Below are 21,801 nucleotides of genomic sequence, written 5' to 3' on the forward strand. Positions count from 1 at the left end.
AAGTCACTATCAGTTCACCTAGGCCTCTAATTAGCACAAGAATTACTTGCTGAAGTGCCCTAAAAGTGCACAGAGATCCTTATTAAAGACTGTCGTTATTTTGTGTAGCGCTTTGTGCGAGTCTTGCTGAGGCAAGTTGTGTAATACCCCTCCCCAAATATTGTCATTGTTTTTGTTATAATATCAAGGGTTCTTTTTATACAAGTAAAAAAAATAAATAACAAAGTTTGTGTCCAAAAACTGCAAAAGCAACTGCAAACTGCGTCCGAAATAAGAACGGTCTCATGTTTTACCAGAAGACTATTCAATATACTGTCATTTTTAAATTGATACACACAGATGCACGCACATAAACCGAGATATTCGGACAGCGTGTTGAATATTATAATGCAGAGTATAATTAGTTGTTAGAATACACCCCCAGCGATCCAGGTGAGTACAGCAGAAAGCATGAGTCGACTTCCTGTTAAACGCTGTTAACGCGACAGCATGTCCCAATCTGTGCTGAAACTTTTCTGCTTTCGTAATCAGCGCCAACGCACGGCCTGCGAGTGACGCACACGCTGCTCTGAATCACTGATAACCGATCTTGAGAAACGTGAAGTACGTGTAAAAAACATCGCTGTCAACAGACTGGCTGTGAAACAATACTGAAAAAGCCTGTTCTCTGTATTCCCATGATATTCCAAGGATATTCCCAGGATATTCAGGGATACTTATAGCTGCTGTAGTCTTTTCCAGGTCAGAAAGTAACCCAGTTCTCCTAATCTAGTCCTGAATGACCTACATTCCAGATTTAATCAGGGCGCTGGGGTTTATCTCCACATCTTGACAAGTCATGTCAAAGAGCGACAGATTATCAATGACACACACACACACACACACACACACACACACACACACACACACACACACACAAGGATAGTAATGAATGGAGTAGAAATGACAGTTGCAAGGTGTGTTTCATCTGCAATAATCATACTGATAAAATTGTATTATGTACATAAGCGCTCCACTCCACCATCCCGGCCCGTCCCAATGTGACTCCACCCTTAACTCTGGATTCACACCTGTCTGGGTGGCAGCCGAGCGGCACTAAAGCTGCCTCTGCTCCACTCTGTGGTCTGAAAGAGAGGCTAATTAAAGAGCTGATATGTGGGCCATAGCACGGCCCCCGCTCTCTCATCACACCAATGCTAACACCATTACTTGCATTCACATGAGGTGTGTGTGTGTGTGTGTGTGTGTGTGTGTGTGTGTGTGCAGTAGTGTGTTTTAGTCCTGTGGTGACCAGTTAAATTAGCATCTATGTCAGCATTAGATAGCAGTTAGATAAAGGCTGACGAGTGGGGACATCTGTGAAAGGAAATATTTGTTCCGCATATATAGGTACTCCAACCACAGCAGCTCAGTTCTTTCATTTCCAATATCTGAGAAGTGAACATTTAGATCAGGGAATAGATAAATTAATAGAAGCAAGCAAAGATGATAGACAGACCCATAGGCAGGAAGACAGATGGAGTGAGAGTCAGATTGATTGGATGGATTGACAGAAAACACAGACTGCTAGCTGAAGAAGGACACTTGGAAGGAAAGACAGAAAATAGCCAGATGGACATGTAGATGAACTGAAATACAGGCAGTTAAGAGACAAATACATGGAGGCAAATACAGGGACATGCAGACAGACAGGCAGACTTTGTACTTAGATAGACACTGCAAACCAAAGGCTTGAATGATCGAACGGATGTGCCATTATTGCTCCTGGATAAAGTGGAATAAAATAAGTGATGTGTGACGACGGAGCTCAGGGAGATGGGCAGCTCCATTCTGACATCCTGAATCTTAAAATAACGCCGTCATTACACCAGTCTTGGAAATCTTCAGCATGTGTGTCTCACTGACCTGAGAGGATAAAGTGACCACTTTTAGGTTGAGGGAGACCTAATTCTGCATCTGCCCTGACATTTTATATACTGTCGACGCCAGGAGGACGAATTTCTTCTTTTTAACAATTAGTTTCTTCTTCCTTACTGTGCTACCCGTTTGAGAAGCAGCCCCCCATGTCGTTGTCATTAAAGCAACTCAGACTTGTACACCTGGTCGCAGTAACTTTAAGAAGAACGAGGTGGTTGAAAACGCCACCCCACCCCCCAACCCTGCATCATTGCGTCTTACAAAAACGCCAGTGATGGAGAAGTCTCCAGTGGATTTCTGCACAGCTGGAACCGTGAGCTGGTAATCAGCATGCTCCTGCGTCTGTGTCTCTAATTAGCCACCTAATAGCTGCTGTACTGAAGCACAGAGTCGTTATCTCAGGGGCTTGGGTTTCTGGGAAATTGGGAACATCTGTGCAGCTTAACTCAAGCCAGTAGGAGAACTCTACTGGTCTCTAAATTCAAATCCATTGAATTTTATTTAAGTGAAGAGTCTTACATTTTCAGAACCTCAGGCATCTAAAACCCCACAGGGGATTGTGCTGTATGGCTCTTACACGTCCTTATCAGGTCATTGTGCCCATTTCTGTGTAATGAGGCGTGTAGAGGAAGTGCCTTTGATAAGGCTTACAGTGTTTTTTTTTATCCGGTACATCGCGTAATTTAGGCTGTAAGCACAATACCACTGCTTTTAATGACTGTGCTTTGGCTATGTCTCACATTTTGGGTCGTTTTATCATTTTCAGGGTCATAATCTCGGAAGCACTTGGACATAAAGACATAAGCAAGCACGATAAGAGAGGATACTAATCTTTCTGTTGACAAAATAATGACACAAAAAGGAAAGCAGAAACTTAGTACATTTCCACACTGTAGAGGAAAAAACATTGTGTATATATACAGTATGTATATATACTATATTGCTAAAAGTATTGAGAGAGAGAGAGAGAGAGAGAGAGAGAGAGAGAGAGAGAGAGAGAGACCAATAAACCAATGCTAAATCTATTTCCTATGCAAATTGACTCCCACATCTTACATTTTTATGTATTGCTGACTAATTGATGAACAAAAGCATAATGATCCAGTTGAGTTAATACTGTATATTCTAACGAGGGGCTTTCTAGGTTGCTTTTCTCCATGTTTAAAAAAAAAAATCTTTCATAAACTGAAGCTTTAATAGCAACTAGTGTTCTCATTATTACACCCGGTGTAATCTTCAGCAGGTGTGCATACTTGAGCCACTTATCATAATTACCTTTTTACCAGCTGAATACACACCTGCTTCCGAAATAGCCCAGTACTAACCCCTGTGGGATTCCAGAACATTCCAGCAGTCTGTAAGAGTTCTTGTAGTAAATATTTATCATGGTCAGTAAGTCAAGTACCCTGATATTAATATATTTTGCTTTCAAATTTAATTTCCCACCATCACCAACCTGTTTGTTAATTGTGTCCTTGTGGACCAGTTTTCATCATATTAGGCATACTATACTGTGTTCTGACTTATTCCTAAGATCCTCGTTTGGTACATTTGTTAGTAGGCTTGATATCTGTACTCTATACTGATTTTTTGCTCTGTCAGATTATACTCTTGTGCTTCTTGCACATTACCGTCATGTGTCCATTCTGAGGTGCGTTTTGCGGCCGTCAGCACATTCCTTGAATACTTTCTGCCAAATCAGTGTGCATCCCTGATGATATAAGCATGCATGGTGTTCCTCCCCCAGGCGCTTCCTCACGGTGGGTCTGGAGCGTAAAGAAACAAGCAGGAATGGTGATGACAACTAGACAGTAAAGTGTATTAATAGTTATGAATGAATACATGATGGATTTAGAGGTAGCATGTACTAAACTCAGTTCTATTTCAGTTTTTAAAACCAGTGGGTTAATAAAATATTTGAGTAAAATAAGTGATTTAAACATGCTTCAAGCCTTGGTTTTAAACTGCTCTGGTGTTCGCACACTTCTACAGTTCTGCTCTGTAGATCGGCTTCCAAAACACTCTTGCCAACTGTGAAAAGACAAGCTGCTGTCACGTTGCTCAGCACCCATAGCTGATTCAATGACATACTTGTCAGCTAAGTTAAAAGGACCATCGTCCTCGTTCCAGGATATAAACCGCTCTGTCAGAGTTAAATTGACAATTAAATCCCGCTAAAGCACCTCTGTGTTCATTCGAGTTGCAAATACTTTTCAAAATATCCTTGAGTAGAGGCTTTAGCTCTGCATTTCCCTGATAGCTAGTGGATGCCATGCTATATGCATCCCAGAGAGAGTGAACAAAGATCCTATATAGTTATTCTTGGTATGCATTCACTCTCATGCATGCCGTGACTGAAATATCTACTGTATATTCATGACAGAAGGTCAGAGAAGATCTGGACATTAGCCATTATTCACTTCCAATGAAAGTGCTTGTTATCTTGATTTAGACCATTTATGCGTCGTCTTCTCAGAGCTGGAGATAACGAGACGAGGCTGTTGGTCAGTGCTTCTGCGCATAAGGGAATTCTAATCGTGTATGACTTTCTTTGTGTTTAAGCTAAACATACTAACTGATCTAAAATGCATCCACTTAATTATCTGCCGTCTTGCTTCGACCGCTGCGGCCACGTTAAGTGTTTTTTACACTCGTGTTGGCAGTGAGTTGCCACATACTGGAGCACTCGTTTGGCAGGGGTAAAATATCGCCATGTGTGTTTCCACCTACTTGTCAAAAAGTCCTGCGGCAACAACTTACACCAATGTTCACCTCAAGCTCATTGTTTTGCAGAGCAAAGCTTGGGCGAAACCAGAAAGCGGAAGATGAGGGGTTAGAAGTGGTAGCATGTTTTTTGTTTTGTTTTGTTTTTTACTGGGATTTGTTAGTATTCCTGCTGAGATTTTCATGTTTACTGGTTTTGACTAATTATGAGTTTGGCTGTTTTGTCCATGGTGCAGACCTTAAATTTGTCTTTTAGGAGACACACTGAGGTTAGGAGGTGATGGTATTCACGATAATGCTGGGTATTTTAGTTTCCAGTAGCCCTATGATTTGCACCAGGACCTATTGTAAGGACGTGTATCAAAGGGGACAAAGGCGTGGATGATCCCAGACAGAGACAGACAGGCTAAGAGGAGAGAAGAGAAAAAGGAAGACAGAAAGAGGTGTGGTGCCATGCTAATCACAGAATCCTTGAAGTCAGTCCTATTTATATCAAGCAGACTCGACAAGATGGGCATTCTGGGAGGGGCGCAGCAACTGGAGTCTAAATTTAACTTCTCCAGATTTGAGCTCAAAATTAGTTTTTAATTTAGGATAAATTAGGATGAGGATTAAGCCAAGTATGAAGGGGTGTTAATGCTTGTGATGTTAATTGCTGAACAATTAACATCAGAATCATGTTCATTTGCCGCTCTGGAATCTGGCCAGCTGCATGTTTTTTGGTATCGTGCCACTTTTAGCAGTTTAACTATAGAATGTGGGGTTTGTTTCCCAAGAAAACCTTAAAGAGCAAGAAGAGAAAGGGATAAAGGTTCATTTCGTGTTCAGAATATTGGGTTTTTGTTGCCTCGACAGAAGCCCGGCTTCCTGCCAGTGTCACAACTCGGATTCAGTGGCGTCAAACATCACAAGACACAAATAAAACCAGCATGTTGGTTGACCTCAAAACCTGGCTTTTTGTTTGATTTCCCTCAAAGAGGAAACAGAAACGTGGTTCATAAAGTGAAGTTGTCTGACATTAGTGATATATGAGAGGTTTTGGTGTGTTGTGTCTGCTCAGGAAAACCTTTTGACGTGGTGACAGAATTACACAGTGTCAAACTTTGCTGCCAGGAAAAGAAAAAAAAACAGGGTTTATAACGTATTTAACAGGCTGGTTTTAAACAGCACAAGTTTTTAAAAAAGGTTGGAATATTCCTGAAGAGTTTCTACCACACTTTTGGGATAACTTTTATGTTGTTGCTTCTCTAGAGTTACTTGGAATGCAGATAACCTCCTTTTTTTTTCTCACATGGGTGTGAAAAGTCAGCAAGTCATAAAACGGTTTGTTTTGTTGTCACCAGTTCTGTCTGAACCTGCTTCCTCCTGGATAATATTAACATAATAAAAAAAAATAAAAAAAAGGGACAGGGATAAGATCTGCCTGTTAGAAGCTAGACGAGAAACCAGACTCCAGTTAGGCATCCCCGACTTTCACTGACTGTCTCTAGTGTCGATTACGGCCACTGACATTTTAACCTAATTTCCACATTTAAAATCAGAAGGCTTCTTTATTAACCCAGGGCTCAACTATGGCCTCATTGTCATTTGTTGAAACTGGAAAAGTGGCCTGTGGCTTAGTTTAAAACCCAAGCTGGGTCCTTATGCCTTGTTCATACAAGCTTTACACTGACGACATCATAGCCATAACTTTATAACCAGGGTGGAGGCGAAAGATCCCGAGACGTTCTATGTTAAAACGGCGCTCTATGAGCCTGTCAGGGTTTGGCAGTGTTGGGTATTTGAACGGTGAACAAGAGGTAGACTGTCTTTCTGATGTTTCAGAGCAGGAGCTGTTGGTTTAACGGAAAAAAGTGGTGCCCGTGAACAATTGGGGTTCATATAAAATAAAAACGCTGAAGTGTGCTCTTTTTTCCCCTCTCAAACTGGAGTTTCTTTCAGATGTTAAATCTGGTGAGTGAATGGAGAGATTGAGAATGAAAAGGTTACAGAACTGCTTCTTGTTTCTTGGGCTTATTTTCCTTGTACTGTATGGTTTAAAAGGACTTCTTTCATTAATGTTGAGAAAGTAAAGGAATCTTTGTCAATGTTCTCTCATTCATCTAGAGATTGTATTTTATATATTGTATTTCTTAATGGTGTGAAATGTAATAAATGATTGTCACAGCTGGCTAATGTAACCTATTTTCCCCCAGTTCTCATAATGCTGATGATATTTTGCACTAGCATTGATAAGATGCTTATTTTTGTATAGAAACAGACTAAAGTAGTCACACTGCCAAACCATGTGTTAATAGCACGCTAACAAAGCTACGTGTGTAAACCTATTACACCGTTATAACCATAGAATTACAGTTACATAGCATTGTCTTAATGTCTTACAAAATCCTAAAGGACGCAAGCAGCGTGGGGAAACGTAGTTCAAGATATCACAAGACATCACTAGAGATTTGATGTCTCTCCAGGCATGTTTGTTCCATCAAGTCTTATGGACTTTTACACATTAGCAAACACTTAAGACGCAATTCTGAATTCTTTGTATCCTATCGAAACCCTATCATTAAATTTCCACACTCATGATATCATAAACCATTCAAGATCATTTTCATGATAGCTAATACATATACTCATATAACTAAATGCCAGCAAACTAAAAAGAAACTCAGAGAAATGCAAAATCGCACATGACAGACTAGCCTCTTCTCTCTTCGTGCAAAAAGTGTGGTCATTGTAGGAGGAGGAGGAACGGGTGAGAAGGACTGACGTTTGTTCTTGTAAATGAATGCAAATTACTTTTTGGGTTGCTTCCCAGTTGCAGCTAAAAATAATCTCAGACTTGTTTCCCTTCACTATGTCCAATTCAGGAAATCCAAGTTGGAAAAGACAGAGTGTAGCAGTGTATAATGCTTTTCAGCTCACAGTTAATATGTAGCTACAGACCGGAAAAAAGTCCTGAAAAGATTCTAAACAGCCAGTTGTTTTTCCCTGCCTGGTGGAAGGAGTAAGGGAAGAGGTTGAAACCAGGTTTTTCATTTCTGGTTTCTTCGAATTGGAACAAGTGCTTGCTACAGACAGGGTGGGGTGGGGGGGGTTAGCATGTTTCAAAATAAACTTCTCAGTCTTGCTCTTATTTCTTTTTTGTGTGTGTGTGCTGATACAAAAGCAGTTCGTCACATTTGGCCGAGATTAAAAGTCGCTTCCAGCAGTGATGCGTATTCATTCACGCCGAGAGCTTTCAGACGAGAAGAAGGAGCACAAAGGAGAGCGTTCGTCAATGTCAGCCGCCTCTGTCTGAGAGCGTCTCGTTTCGTTTACCATAATGCATTCCAACGGCCGTCTGAGTCCTAACCTCGTCCTGAACACTGGCAGGGGATCACTTCTGGCATTAACCATTCTGTAGGAATGCTGGGTCAATTCCAAATACTACCTCACAATTACCAACACACCAGAACATTCCACAGAATTGCATCAATTTTGGAGTTGCGGAAACCCGAACCTGTTTTAGCCTATAAGACTGTAACTCATGTGTGTGTACTGTGAACAGAAGTGTGTGTACTGTGAACAGATGTGTGTGTGTGTGTGTGTGTGTGTATATATATATATATATATATATATATATATATATATATATATATATATATATATATATATATATATATATATATACATATATATATATATATATATATATATATATATATATATATATATATATATATATATATATATATATATGAATTTTTTGAGGAAAACCTAAACAATTCTTTGTCTAAAGTGGATGGGATGAATTATGTATAAACCCTAGTACTTATGTTCAACTATGTTAATTAATATTTTGTTTTTATTAGCTATAAGCGATATATTATTATTTGTAGTTATAGTAGTTATATAGTTATAGTAGTATTATATACTACATAATTCCTGTTGCCTCAGGCTAAATCTATAATCTCTGATGGTCCATAACAATTTTTAATAAACTGCAGGAACACAAGGTCATAAAAAACACAATAACAGTGATTCACAGCAGTGGTAGCAAGATGCCGTTATTTGCTAAGAGCACTTGGAGTAGCCAAGATTGTCCTGGGATGCAGTTGTGGCAAGAGACATTTTTTCTTGTTTAGGGAGTTAAAAGAGAAAGAATGAACAGACTCGGTATGCTGAAGGTGTATAGCTGTGTGTCAAGGATATTAGAAGGAATTTTCAAATTAGTTTTTTTTTCTGTTTCTTTGCTTTATGCAGAAAATTTGACAAGCAGGTTTTGTTAGCCTGGGGGTCGATGAGGTCATAGTTGTGTGTTTCTCACTAAGATCCAACACTAGCAGAGAAGTGTGAGGTCTGTCCTTCAGCCTGCTCTTACCTTAGCGCGATACTGTTAAGTCAGTGCTAGCAGAACGCCGTGAAGGTTTAGCATTTTAGCATTTGTGCAGGAACAGCAACTTTCCCAGGCACTGATTAATGTAGCTTACCTACAAGTAGGCTAATAGAAATACTTTATATAAAAGAACGTACACCACAATAATTTGGGATCAAATATAACGTGACAAACCACATTCAGTGTTTTGATCATGTGTCAATAGAATGTTTCGATTTACTGATTAGCTTAGCCACTTGGGGGAAAAAACCTAATATTGTAAATCGAGTCTTGTATCAAAATGTACATTTATGTTTTTGTTTGCTGAGTTGTGTGTTTTCCATGTTTTGTAAGATGCCTGATGGAATAATATTTTGGAATAACTTGACATTGTTCATTTTGACATGATTTCCTGTATGATTTTAACCAGGGCTGTTCACACCTTTTCAGCTTGCGAGCTAATTTTAAAATGCCAAAGTCAAACTGATCTACCTACATTTAAAATGCTAAATATATATTTATTTAAAGTATAGTAAATATATACTCTAATGGCTTGCACTGAATAGAGTCTCAGACTTTTTTGACCACCCATACTACCTTTGGAATCTACCGGTCGATCGCGATCGACGTGTTGGACACCCCTGATTTTAACTATGTGCCGAGTCATTAACATACACTTGTAGATGTTTTTTAGAGTGAGATTTTTTTTTTTTTTGTGCTCAAGTTAAACGAAGTTTATGTACAGTGAGGAAAATAAGTATTTGAACACCCTGCTATTTAGCAAGTTCTCCCACTTAGAAATCAAGGAGGGGTCTGAAATTGTCATCGTAGGTGCATGTCCACTGTGAGAGACATAATCTAAAAAAAAAAATCCAGAAATCACAATGTATGATTTTTTAACTATTTATTTGTATGATACAGCTGCAAATAAGTATTTGAACACCTGAGAAAGTCAATGTTAATATTTGATACAGTAGCCTTTGTTTGCAATTACAGAGGTCAAACGTTTCCTGTAGATTTTCACCAGGTTTGCACACACTGCAGGAGGGATTTTGGCCCACTCCTCCACACAGATCTTCTCTAGATCAGTCAGGTTTCCGGCCTGTCGCTTTGAAACACGGAGTTTGAGCTCCCTCCAAAGATTCTCTATTGGGTTTAGGTCTGGAGACTGGCTAGGCCACGCCAGAACCTTGATATGCTTCTTACAGAGCCACTCCTTGGTTATCCTGGCTGTGTGCTTCGGGTCATTGTCATGTTGGAAGACCCACCCTCGACCCATCTTCAATGCTCTAACTGAGGGAAGGAGGTTGTTCCCCAAAATCTTGCAATACATGGCCCTGGTCATCCTCTCCTTAATACAGTGCAGTCGCCCTGTCCCATGTGCAGAAAAACACCGCCAAAGCATGATGCTACCACCCCCATGCTTCACAGTAGGGATGGTGTTCTTGGGATGGTACTCATCATTCTTCTTCCTCCAAACACGTTTAGTGGAATTATGACCCAAAAGTTCCATTTTGGTCTCATCTGACCACATGACTTTCTCCCATGACTCCTCTGGATCATCCAAATGGTCATTGGTAAACTTAAGACGTGCCTGGACATGTGCTGGTTTAAGCAGGGGAACCTTCCGTGCCCTGCATGATTTCAAACCATGACGTCTTAGTGTATTACCAACAGTAACCTTGGAAACTGTGGTCCCAGCTCTTTTCAGGTCATTGACCAGCTCCTCCCGTGTAGTTCTGGGCTGATTTCTCACCTTCCTCAGGATCATTGAGACCCCACGAGGTGAGATCTTGCATGGAGCCCCAGTCCGAGGGAGACTGACAGTCATGTTTAGCTTCTTCCATTTTCTAATGATTGCTCCAACAGTGGACCTTTTTTCACCAAGCTGCTTGGCAATTTCCCCGTAGCCCTTTTTCAGCCTTGTGGAGGTGTACAATTTTGTCTCTAGTGTCTTTGGACAGCTCTTTGGTCTTGGCCATGTTAGTAGTTGGATTCTTACTGATTGTATGGGGTGGACAGGTGTCTTTATGCAGCTACCGACCTCAAACAGGTGCATTTAATTTAGGATAATAAATGTAGTGGAGGTGGACATTTTTAAGGCGGACTAACAGGTCTTTGAGGGTCAGAATTCTAGCTGATAGACAGGTGTTCAAATACTTATTTGCAGCTGTATCATACAAATAAATAGTTTAAAAATCATATATTGTGATTTCTGGATTTTTTTTTTTTAGATTATGTCTCTCACAGTGGACATGCACCTACGATGACAATTTCAGACCCCTCCATGATTTCTAAGTGGGAGAACTTGCAAAATAGCAGGGTGTTCAAATACTTATTTTCCTCACTGTACATCATGTCCCTTTTTATATTTTTCTCCTCAGGAGGCACCAGAGACATCGGCTCAGCTCTGACCAGGATGTGTATGAGGCACAGGAGCATCGAGGCTAAGCTGAAGCAGTTCTCAACGTAAATATTTACACGTTAATTCACAGCACCTGATTCTTGGTTTTGATTGGAGGAATGCTTTGGAGGAATGCGAAAATAATTCAAATTTGGAGGTTTATTCAAGAGGCTAGCGCTAAGGCGGGTTCCTATCCATCTATTCTGTATTAATGGAGTTCTGAAATTGAAAGTAGAACAAAACTAATCAAAACCGTTGGGAAAGTAAGGCGATGCGGGGCGAGGCAGGGCCGAGGGGTTAAATTTGTGGAACTGCGGGCGTTCCACGCCTCACTGGCTCTCTGCTCTAATTTCAGGGGAGACGTTTTCTCCTCAGCCACGCTGTAAATCGGCCGCGGATGAGAAGCTAAATTTAAACTCCTCAGCTGCTGGACGAGGCACGAGAGGCAAAGAGGAAACAGACATGCCTCTCTATGAGGAAACCTTCAGATTCTGTGGTGTAAAAAAAAAATCCTCAAACAACCATTAAAAGAGCCATAAAATTCTTTTTTGTAGAATTTCTACTCGTTAAGGACACCGAACAGCTAGCGAACATATAGCTGTTACAAAAACAGCCAGCAGAAATACTCCTAACATGAGAATGATCTAGTTAGTGGAAGTACTGAAGCTGAAACAGTGCTGAAAAGCTCCATTCGATTAGATGTGAAACTCAAAAAGAGATTCACGTTGAACACTCATGCAGTAAAACTGCACACACACCTCTCTATTCTTTAGTTTATTCAGTTCTTCTTTATTTGTATTTCTTTCTTTTGGTATGGTTCTTTTTTTTCCTGCTTTCAAATAGCTTTCTAATTTGCTTACTTTTATTTTTCCACCAAATTTTTTTTGTCTGTTTTCCACTGGGCTTTTGATTTTCCATTTTTTTCCCCCCTTTATTTCTTTGCATACTTCTTTTTTTATGTTTCTTTCCTCAGTCTTTTATGACCCCTTATCATTTTCTTTCTTTCTTTCTTTCTTTCTTTCTTTCTTTCTTTCTTTCTTTCTTTCTTTCTTTCTTTCTTTCTTTCTTTCTTTCTTTCTTTCTTTCTTTCTTTCTTTCTTTCTAAAACTGGCAAAGTGATGGTCATGACGTCACATAATGAAGCCATAGTAAGGCAAAGGAAATGATGCTGTAAGGGGGCAATGATTATGAATGCGAGACGTCGGTAATGATGCTGTAACAAGACGAGTTCAGTGACACTTGTACAAGAACTGTGATAACATTGAAAGCAGGTGCGAGTTTCCCAGAGCCGTATTTTGTTTTTCAGGACATTTACTGACTGCCTCATCAACCCTCTTCAGGAGCAGCTGGAGGAGTGGAAGAGAGGAGCTAACACACTGGATAAGGACCATGCCAAAGGTGTGTGTGTATATGTGTGTTAACTCGTGAGGGATGGAGTTTGATTTTATCGAGTTTATACGATTTTATTGAGTCCCTTCATCTTCACAGAGTATAAAAAAGCTCGGCAGGAGATTAAAAAGAAATCCTCAGACACCCTGAAACTTCAAAAGAAAGCCAAAAAAGGTAACATCACTTACCGTTTTCTGATCCTGCACACGCACACACACACACACACACACACACACACACACACACACACACACACACACACACACACACACACACACAGAGGCAAATTAGATTTAAATGTGAAGCTCTGAGAGCAGAACGTTATGTAAAAATGTATTGTTATGTAAATCCATAATAATGAATGATAGTGGTTCCTGCACTTGCAGTGGCTCTACTGCACAAAAACCAGAAACTGCTGCTACTGAAAAGATAAGTACAGACAGATGTTTCTGATGTACCTATGTGTAAACACATCTGGCGTCATTTTACGCACACATTCCTATTTATTCTCTTTTTAAAAATGGTGATATTTAATTGCCATCATGTCTGCAAACCATTAAGGGAAAAAAAACGATGACGTGAGAAATGAGAAAATCTTCAGAAATCTGCATTAAATATTCTTTTATTGTTTAAATCTTTTTTTTTTTTTAAATCTAAAAATCATAAAATTCTTTTGTAGAATGACACATTTCAGAACGACAACTGGGGTACATTTACGCTATAAAAGCCATGCCTCCTTTCTTTGGGATGACATCATGAGAGGCCACGCCTCCTTTATTTCAACTGATAGTTATAGAAGCCACGCCCTTTTCACCTCGATTTATTTTCTTAAGAGTGTTAGCATATTTAGCACAGCATTCATATGACATATTGCTCTGCATTTTCTTTTTGCTCTGCATCGCTGTATGCACCTGTTGTGAGCAGCAGATGCACTGGGTAAGTGTGTGTGTGTGTGTGTGTGTGTGTGTGTGTGTGTGTGTGTGTGTGTGTGTGTGTGTGTGTGTGTGTGTGTGTGTGTGTGTGTGTGTGTGTGTGTGTGTGTGTGTGTGTGTGTGTGTGTGTGTGGTCTACTCTGTCAACCTGCCTGTGTTCCAAATCAGTTTTATGGTTCAGTGGCTTTTGGTTTTGGTATCTCTTGTCTTGTGTCATGTTTTCACACTGTGATCGTGGAAGGTAACAAAGACGTGTGTGTCTAGTATTTTTTTTTTTTTTAACTAGCATTAGAAGTCTATTATTATTCTAATCCAGATATCAGTGTTAAACAGTGAGTTCTTCTCCTCTGTAGGGGTTTTCCTCCACTCTGATCCCTAGGGGGAACTAGAACACCTTCCCTGGGCTATGAAGAAGCGGTGTTGAGAATCAGTAGAGTAACAGCAGTGTGTGATTTTCACATTTCTTTCTCAAACGCTTCACTTCGCTACCCCTTAAATAAAACACGCCTTCGTGTCAAAGGTCACGTTGCCTTTAGGAAGGTTTTCAGCAGGGTGAGAAAAAACGGTTGAACAATAACAATGAAAAGATTTTGTATTATTATAATGTCAGTATGATAACATGTGCTTTATTTTAGAGTGGGTGGAGCCTGTTTAGGGGATTCAGAGTGATATCATGGACTTCCCGTCTGTTTGTCCATCTCTGTCTTTCACTTATTCTAAATGAAGTTGATGAGATGGTGTGGTGTGGTGTTGTGCAGGGAGAGGGGACATTCAGCCTCAGCTGGACAGTGCCGTCCAGGATGTGACAGACAAATACCTGCTGCTGGAGGAGACGGAAAAACAGGCAGTGAGGAAGGCACTGATTGAGGAGCGAGCTCGCTTTTGCATCTTTGTCTCTATGATCCGGCCCGTTGTGGTGAGCGGCAGCATTAATAATCACAGATAATAAACAGAAAAATGTAGATGTTTTTGTAGAGAGTTTTTTTTTTTTTTGTCCTGGTTTTAACTAATTTCTCGTCTCTATGTCTCAGGATGAGGAGATGGCCATGCTGGGTGAGATCGTCCATCTTCAGACCATTGCCGAGGACCTCAAAGCTTTGACTATGGACCCCCACAAACTGCCCCCTTCCAGCGAGCAGGTCTGTTAATGGCATTATTAACTAGCTGCTAGCTCACCAAAACATGTTGCTCAGCTGGGCAAGTTTCAGAAATGTCTTGATTTGTGTCCACTGTCGAGGTCTGTACAGTCCGTTCTGCTTGCTAAGAGGATAGCATGCTGACTGGTAGCAAAGGAGTCAGCATGGTGAAGATTGATTGTATTTGTAATATATTGTAAATGAAGCTTCTTTTAGGTGCTAGTTTAGCTTTAACTGGCAGACATTGCGCATACACTCAGTCCCTCCGATGGATCGTGTTTCCTCAGGGGGGGGTTTCACCAGTTCACCAGCTCCTCGTGCGAGTGGAAGAACTGGATAGTGATTAATCTGCTCTGTGCAAGCTGTTTTGACGAGCTGTCAGGTTTTCACACGCATGTCCAAGGTTCAGGGACAGATAAGCCAACACTGATGACAGTTACGGCTCAGACGTGACATTTCTCTCGTTATTTGCTTTCCTAGATGGAGAACATCGGCTTGAAAAAAATTTTTTTTATCATTAACGTGCCCTTACTATATCCTATAGACTTTATAAATCCTTAACAGATTCTTCTCTCCTTCCCCTTGATTTTTTCAAAGAAATTGTGGAAGTAAACATTTTAAACTGTCATATCAATTTTCAGACGCTGCCTACGGCTGTCATGAAGCATCTGCAAACTTTTGTACACTTAACCATGTATTGACTGAGCCTGCATTCTGGTGCAAGACAATGACAGGCATCTGATCTGATTAGATCCAAACAATACCACCGAGTTTGTTTACTCGCCCACATGTCTAATGACATTTAGGCGAGCTGAATTGGCATGTCCTCAACTTCCTTGACAGGTTTTTATCGACGTCACAGTGTTGATGGGCTGCAAAAACACATATAACTATAAAAACGTAGAAGCTTAGATTTTGACTAAAAATAAAACTAGTTTTTCTTCATAGGTTTTTTTCCACTTGTGAAATTTGGTTGCTGACTGTTTTTCGGGCTGCACTAGAAATCTGCAAACTGGGGAGCCAATCAGACACGGGTCAGTTGTGGCACAGCGGTTGAGGTTCTGGGCTATCGATCGAAAAGTAATAAGTTTAAATCTTACAGCTCCTTTTGCTGTACATCATTAACTAGCTGTGGGCAGGAGCTTCTCGTCACTTGTCTCAGGCAAAAATACAATCTTACCCACCATTTCCTGAGTTTATTCTCACTATGATATTGAGATAAAGCTCTTTGTTGTATGACACAAATGAGTGGTATTTAATGGCCGTGTGTGGCATAATGACATAAAGATTTCTCTTTATTTGCCAAACATCACTGTATGTCATTTTGCATTCCATTCAGATCATCCACGACCTAAAGGGTTCAGATTACAGCTGGTCCTACCAAACACCTCCGTCATCTCCAAGCACCACCATGTCCCGGAAGTCCAGCATGTGCAGGTAAAGTAACTACATGCCTCTTTGTTTGAGATGAACACACTTATTTGGACTCCTTGTCGCTCACTTTACTCAGGAATCAGACTGTTAGCTGTGTTCTAGTACTGCTTCAAACTGTCTCTATCCTATTGCAGTTTAATACCAGAATTGTCCCTGAGTTTTGCTCTATTCTAGGTGACGTTTTACTTCTTTTACTCACACAGTAGATGGGTTCAGATTGGATTTAGGTGGGTAACAACAAAAAGAGTGCATGCAACATTACAACCTGTAGTGGTGGTTACTTTAGAAAGAGTTTTGGAGAAACTGACAACAGATGGAAACTATTGGAGGCAAGCAAAGCAAAATAAATGGTAGTTGCCTCAAGGTAGGGTGGCAGTTGAAAAGCATTACATAGTGCAGTGTTTAGTGGGGCAGGATGGCGGTGCATCCTGACATAGACAAACCACCCAATTTTCATATGGTGCATAGCATGGTGGTGCTGCCTGGGGCTGGTTCCTACCCTGAGTAACTGGTGAAGCAAGTACTTTTCTTCCCGAACAAGGCTTTTTACTGGCCACAAATGCTATAGTGTGTAGCTACAAGTTATTAGTGGGGCAAATTTACTCACATGTGAGAGCTGCTTCTTAATGTCTAAATCCGAACAAGCAAATTCCTTGTTTCCTGCCAAATTCCTGATTTCTTTATTATTTCACCACATGACCACGCCCATTTAACATCTCTAACATTTGCTTTAAGTATCTGTAACAATGTAAATTGCCCAAAATATTGCTTATGGTGACTTTGAACCAGGTTATATTGTCATAGCAGCTTACTAAGTACAATCTACACAGCTTTCTAACTAATCTAGCTGACCATCTTCACTTTCCCCTGCATTTCTGAGCATGACCATAAGTGGATGTTATTTTTACATCTTGTTTCATGTTGGATTCTTCCCTTTGGCAATTTTATCCTTTTTTTTTAGAGGGTCGCATGTGTACCAAGAGCTCCTGACTTTAGAACAACGGCTGAAAATATAAATCAGGCCACCAAGTAATTATCGTGTATTAGATAAGAGGGATGTTTTAGGATCTTCAGCCTTCTGGGGTTTTCTGAGCGCATTTGATCTTTTACACATTTCTCTGAGGGATAATCTAGGTGTTTTAGATTAAACACTTGATTCAATCTGTTAAGAATTGTCCAGAGGGAAGGATCGATTGCTTGTGCGAATCACTATAATTTATTTATTTATTTATTTTTTTTTTGAGGTTTGCATGGTGTGTATGTGGAGTGTTAATGGTTCCCGGTCGCCTCTGTTTTGTCTCGCTTCCTTTCCATGCCCCACCCCTTCCTATCCCATACCTGCCCTAACAGCAGTCTGAACAGTGTGAACAGCAGCGACTCACGCTCCAGCGGTTCACTGTCTCATTCGTCCTCCCCGCTCTATCGCTACCACAGCATCACCGTGCCGCAGCAGGTCCCAGCCCGCCTCGCCAGTGTCTCCTCACACGACTCGGGCTTTGCCTCACATGATGCGTTCCAGTCCAAGTCACCTTCTCCTATGCCCTCTGAGCCCGTCACTCAGGTAAGTCACATACTACTACCCCCTTGTTTGACAAATTCCGGTGAAAGTGTTGCGCAAATGTACCGCAGCTGTTTCTGTCCAAAAAAAAAAAACAATCACCAATAATGTCACTGTAAATATTGTTCCAAAAGCTGAGAAAACCTTGCTAGATGTTTAAACGGGATGATTTAAAGGTCTTGTGGCATACATATGCCGTGATAAAAAAAAATCAAGGTTTATATATTATTTTCTCTTGCCATGCTTTCTTTGGATATTTAAGGCTTCATTGCTTCTCTAAACCTTGTCAGAAAAATCAAAAGTTCCACTTGATTGACACCCTGAATATTTTTTATATCTAACCTAACCTAAACTTGAGGTGAACGAGAACTAAAATTAATTCATGCCCTGATTGTGTGGTGAAACAGATCTCAAATGAACAAGGACCAGAGCCTAATTTAAATTTGATCTGCCGATTGTGATCCAGCTACCCACATCCGGCATCGAGTTAGCTTTGGAATACTCTGATCCTGAACTTTTTCTATCAATAAGCAAAAAAAACCCTCCAAACCGATACCTCAACAACATTTCAGGCTTGTTTTGCATCTAATGTTAATGTAGCTATGTGGCAGCTATGTAGCTAGTCTTTATTGCCAACAGTTTGTGGACATCTGGTCATAAGTATATGTGCTTTTTGAGGATCGCATTTCACATTTAGTCCCAATTGGCTCTTATTAGTCCCTCCACTCTTTTGTTAAGATGTTCCACTAGATTGTAGTGTGTGCTAGTGGACATTTGTGTTCATCAGCCATAAGGGTGTCAGTAAAGGAGGGTACTGATGTAGGTGAAGTGAGGAGGCCTGGGGTGCAGTCAGCGTTCACATTCATCCCAAAGGTGTTCAGTAGGGATGAGATCAGAGCTCTACAGCAGCTCACTCAAGATCTTCCTCTCCAAAGCATGTAAAGCAGATCTTCATGGAGCTCACTTTGTGCACAGGGGCATTGCCATGCTGGAACAGGTTTGGGTTTCCAAATTCAAGTGAATGCAAAATTCTAAAGACAAAGTACAATTGTGTGCCTCCAGATTTGTGTTAACAGTTTGGAAAAGAATGTGGCAGGAAAGGTCAGGTGTCCTAATACTTTTGGCAATATAGTGTATGCGGCTTAGCTTAGTTCACTTGAAACCTAGCTAACCTCAACTAAGATACTGTGTAAGATACTTGATGGCTTTTTGTATGTATTATATACATGCAGTATGTTCAATTTAGTGTGAAAATTGTATAAATGTAGTGCACAAACATGTAACTGAATGGAACACAGCCCTATTTTCAGTCATTTAAACAGCAGGGTTTCATTTATCCTGTACACCTGAAGGGTTCATCCAGAGTACATTTCCCTTCATCATTTGAGAACGAGGTCCTCAGACTCGAGTCGCCCCTAGTGACCTTGCTTCAAAATGTAAAAGTGTGTGTGTGCTTACTTGTGTCTGTTGTAGCTCATTACATTTATTTATTTAAGACTGAGGTTTTTTATAACTGCTAGCCAGATTTTACGAGACTTCCATTCGGCCCCCAGCTTTCTTTCTTTTTTTTTTTCCTTTCTGCTCTCATGTCGATCTCCACTTTCCCATGATCCGCTGGGACTCCCTGGCCTCACAAGGGCCAGTCTAATTGCTACGATATCCACGTTAATGATCCGAATCCAGCTCAGCTCCCACCACAAATAGACAGTTTAGCTAATCACACCAACCGAGCTAACAACGACAGGAAGCTAAAGGGGACATGAGCGCTTATTCTTTGTCTGCGTATTCTTTTCCTTGTTGGTGTTTTTGGCTCCAAGTTTTAAAAAGAGGCCAAGTCTGACTCTAATTATGTAGGGGCTCATTTATTCCCCTTGCCGTTCACAAAGCCTTGCGATTTCAGCTCACAGTCACTGAACGTGTCGCTGTGTTTTTGGTGTCTTTGGGTCTTTTCAGCCTCATAAAAAATTCAAAAAGTGGCCCTAGTGAGTTTAACCGCCGAAGGAAATGGGATTGAATGCATTATTCACTCTGAGGTCATCTCAAACATTGGCATTATGTGGTTTCTCAGTATAAAAAAAAATAAGAAGAAGATCAGGGTTTAGGATTCTGAATCTGGTGCTGCTAAAGAAGATAAAAACAGACATTTGCGTTTTTTGGGGGGGGTTTTTGTCTGCTCAGGCTGTTTAATCTGACCTATGTGTTTTTGCTAATGTGTTTACGTGTGCGCAATAATCTGATAACTGCAAAATCTAATTTTGTGATGTCCAGAAAAGTCCAGGTTTACAGTTCAAAACGTTTTGTTTGAAGCAGCGTTTCTATTGCTCTTGATTAGTTTAAGTTTCTTTTGATCATTTGGACATTTTGACTGATTTACTCTTTAAAAATGACTTTTAAGATTGCACCTTGTCACACATTGCATTGCATCTGAGAGTGAGAGGGAATTATTATGATTTTTTGATTATGCAGTGTTTTGGATTGCTGTAATGTGGTACACACTTCTTTAATTTTCACTTCTACAAGTTTTGTAGATCATTTATAAAATAGCATCTTATCATTTTTTTTTTTTTTTTACTTTTGTTCTCAACCCCAAATACAGATCAGATTATTTGTGTACATGTAAACACTGATATCTTGCACTAACACTACTGCTTCCGGGGCTTTCCATGCATCTAACCTGTGGCTTCTGTCTTTCTCTCTCTCTCTCTCTCTGTCTTTCTCTCTCTCTCTCTCTCTCTCTCTCTCTCTCTCTCTCTCTCTCTCTCTCTCTCTGTCTTTCTCTCTCTCTCTCTCTCTCTCTCTCTCTGTCTTTCTCTCTCTCTCTCTCTCTCTCTCTCTCTCTCTCTCTCTCTCTCCCCCTCTCTCTCTGTCTTTCTCACTCGATCTCTGTCTCTTTGTCTGTGTGCCTGATGCCTTTTTTTCTCCCTCATTCTCTCGCTGGTACACTTTTTTTGTTTTCATTCTCTGTGCTCTCTTCTTTTCCCCTTGTTGTGTGGTTGTGTCTGTGGTATGGGTGTGTCTGTGGGCGTGTCTTCTGTTCATCCTGTCTGCTGTATGCAGCTGCCTTCCAGCTCTGCTTCTTCGGATTCCTCTGAATCAGCTCAGTCGGTCAGCGAGTGCAGCTTCTCCACTGAAAAGGTGACTGCTGATTGGCTCGTTGCCCACCAGTGCCACTTCCTCTTGACTTTCTCGTGAATTAGGCCACTTCCCATTGGACATTCCCTCCATTATCAGATCCTTTTTTGTATTTGTAATATATTATTTGCATCATGCTGCTTTATTTTGCCTTTTTTTCATCTCAGTCTTATTGTGTGGCTTTGTTCATTCATTCATGCTTTTATTTTTATTTCTTTCTCCCATTTGTTTTTTGTCATCCGTCCACTTCACCATACTCAGCTGTCAAACGGCTACGACCACTACGACCCTGCAGAGGCCCCATACCTTTCTGGAGTGGTCTTCCCCTTTCCTCCAAATACCTCCTCCCCCTCCTCTTCCCCTTCATACTCTTCCTCCACTCTGAGGTCGTGGTCGAGACCGGGCTCAGCACTGATACCTGATTACCCCCATTACTCCACGCTGACCCCTGGCATGCTCCCCCCATCCTCCAAGATCCCCAGCTGGAAGGTTTGTATCATAATCACTGCCCTAAGAGTGAATACTGATTCACTGATTGAAGCTGGTTTAGAGAGACGTACTGCCCGAAACATTGATTCACTGGCAAGTCACAGTGACATATGAACACTGATTCACAAACTGTGATCCATTTAGCTACTTCATGGTTTTTATCAAGAGTAACTGATTAAGTAAAATTAAGAGGCTTCATTGGTATAGTGAAGCATTTACAAAACAATCAGGCCGACAACTCAGTTAAAGGTCGCCACCCAGTGGCTAATGTTGAGAATACAGTAAAATCCAAAATTGTTGTTAAAAATAATAATAATAATAATAATAATAATAAT

General features: G+C 40.6%; 1 protein-coding gene across 12 annotated transcripts in view; it reads left to right on the forward strand.

The window, feature by feature from the left end:
- The window catches only part of LOC310715956 (protein MTSS 1-like), a 38,712-nt gene that overhangs the window by 15,065 nt on the left and 1,846 nt on the right, over positions 1-21,801 (forward strand). For 2 of the 12 annotated variants that reach the window (XM_083522677.1, XM_083522682.1), the window contains exons 4-12: positions 11,377-11,461; positions 12,703-12,794; positions 12,885-12,959; positions 14,476-14,633; positions 14,749-14,856; positions 16,193-16,290; positions 17,638-17,848; positions 20,903-20,980; positions 21,239-21,466. In XM_083522677.1, the coding sequence (XP_083378803.1) occupies positions 11,377-11,461; positions 12,703-12,794; positions 12,885-12,959; positions 14,476-14,633; positions 14,749-14,856; positions 16,193-16,290; positions 17,638-17,848; positions 20,903-20,980; positions 21,239-21,466 (1,133 nt within the window). The remainder of the gene's footprint in view (positions 1-11,376; positions 11,462-12,702; positions 12,795-12,884; positions 12,960-14,475; positions 14,634-14,748; positions 14,857-16,192; positions 16,291-17,637; positions 17,849-20,902; positions 20,981-21,238; positions 21,467-21,801) is intronic. The other 10 variants (XM_083522683.1, XM_083522681.1, XM_083522686.1 and 7 more) reach the window with 5 other exon arrangements.

Source organism: Silurus aristotelis (genome assembly GCF_946808225.1).
Source record: "Silurus aristotelis genome assembly, chromosome: 1".
Classification (NCBI taxonomy): Eukaryota; Metazoa; Chordata; class Actinopteri; order Siluriformes; family Siluridae; genus Silurus; species Silurus aristotelis.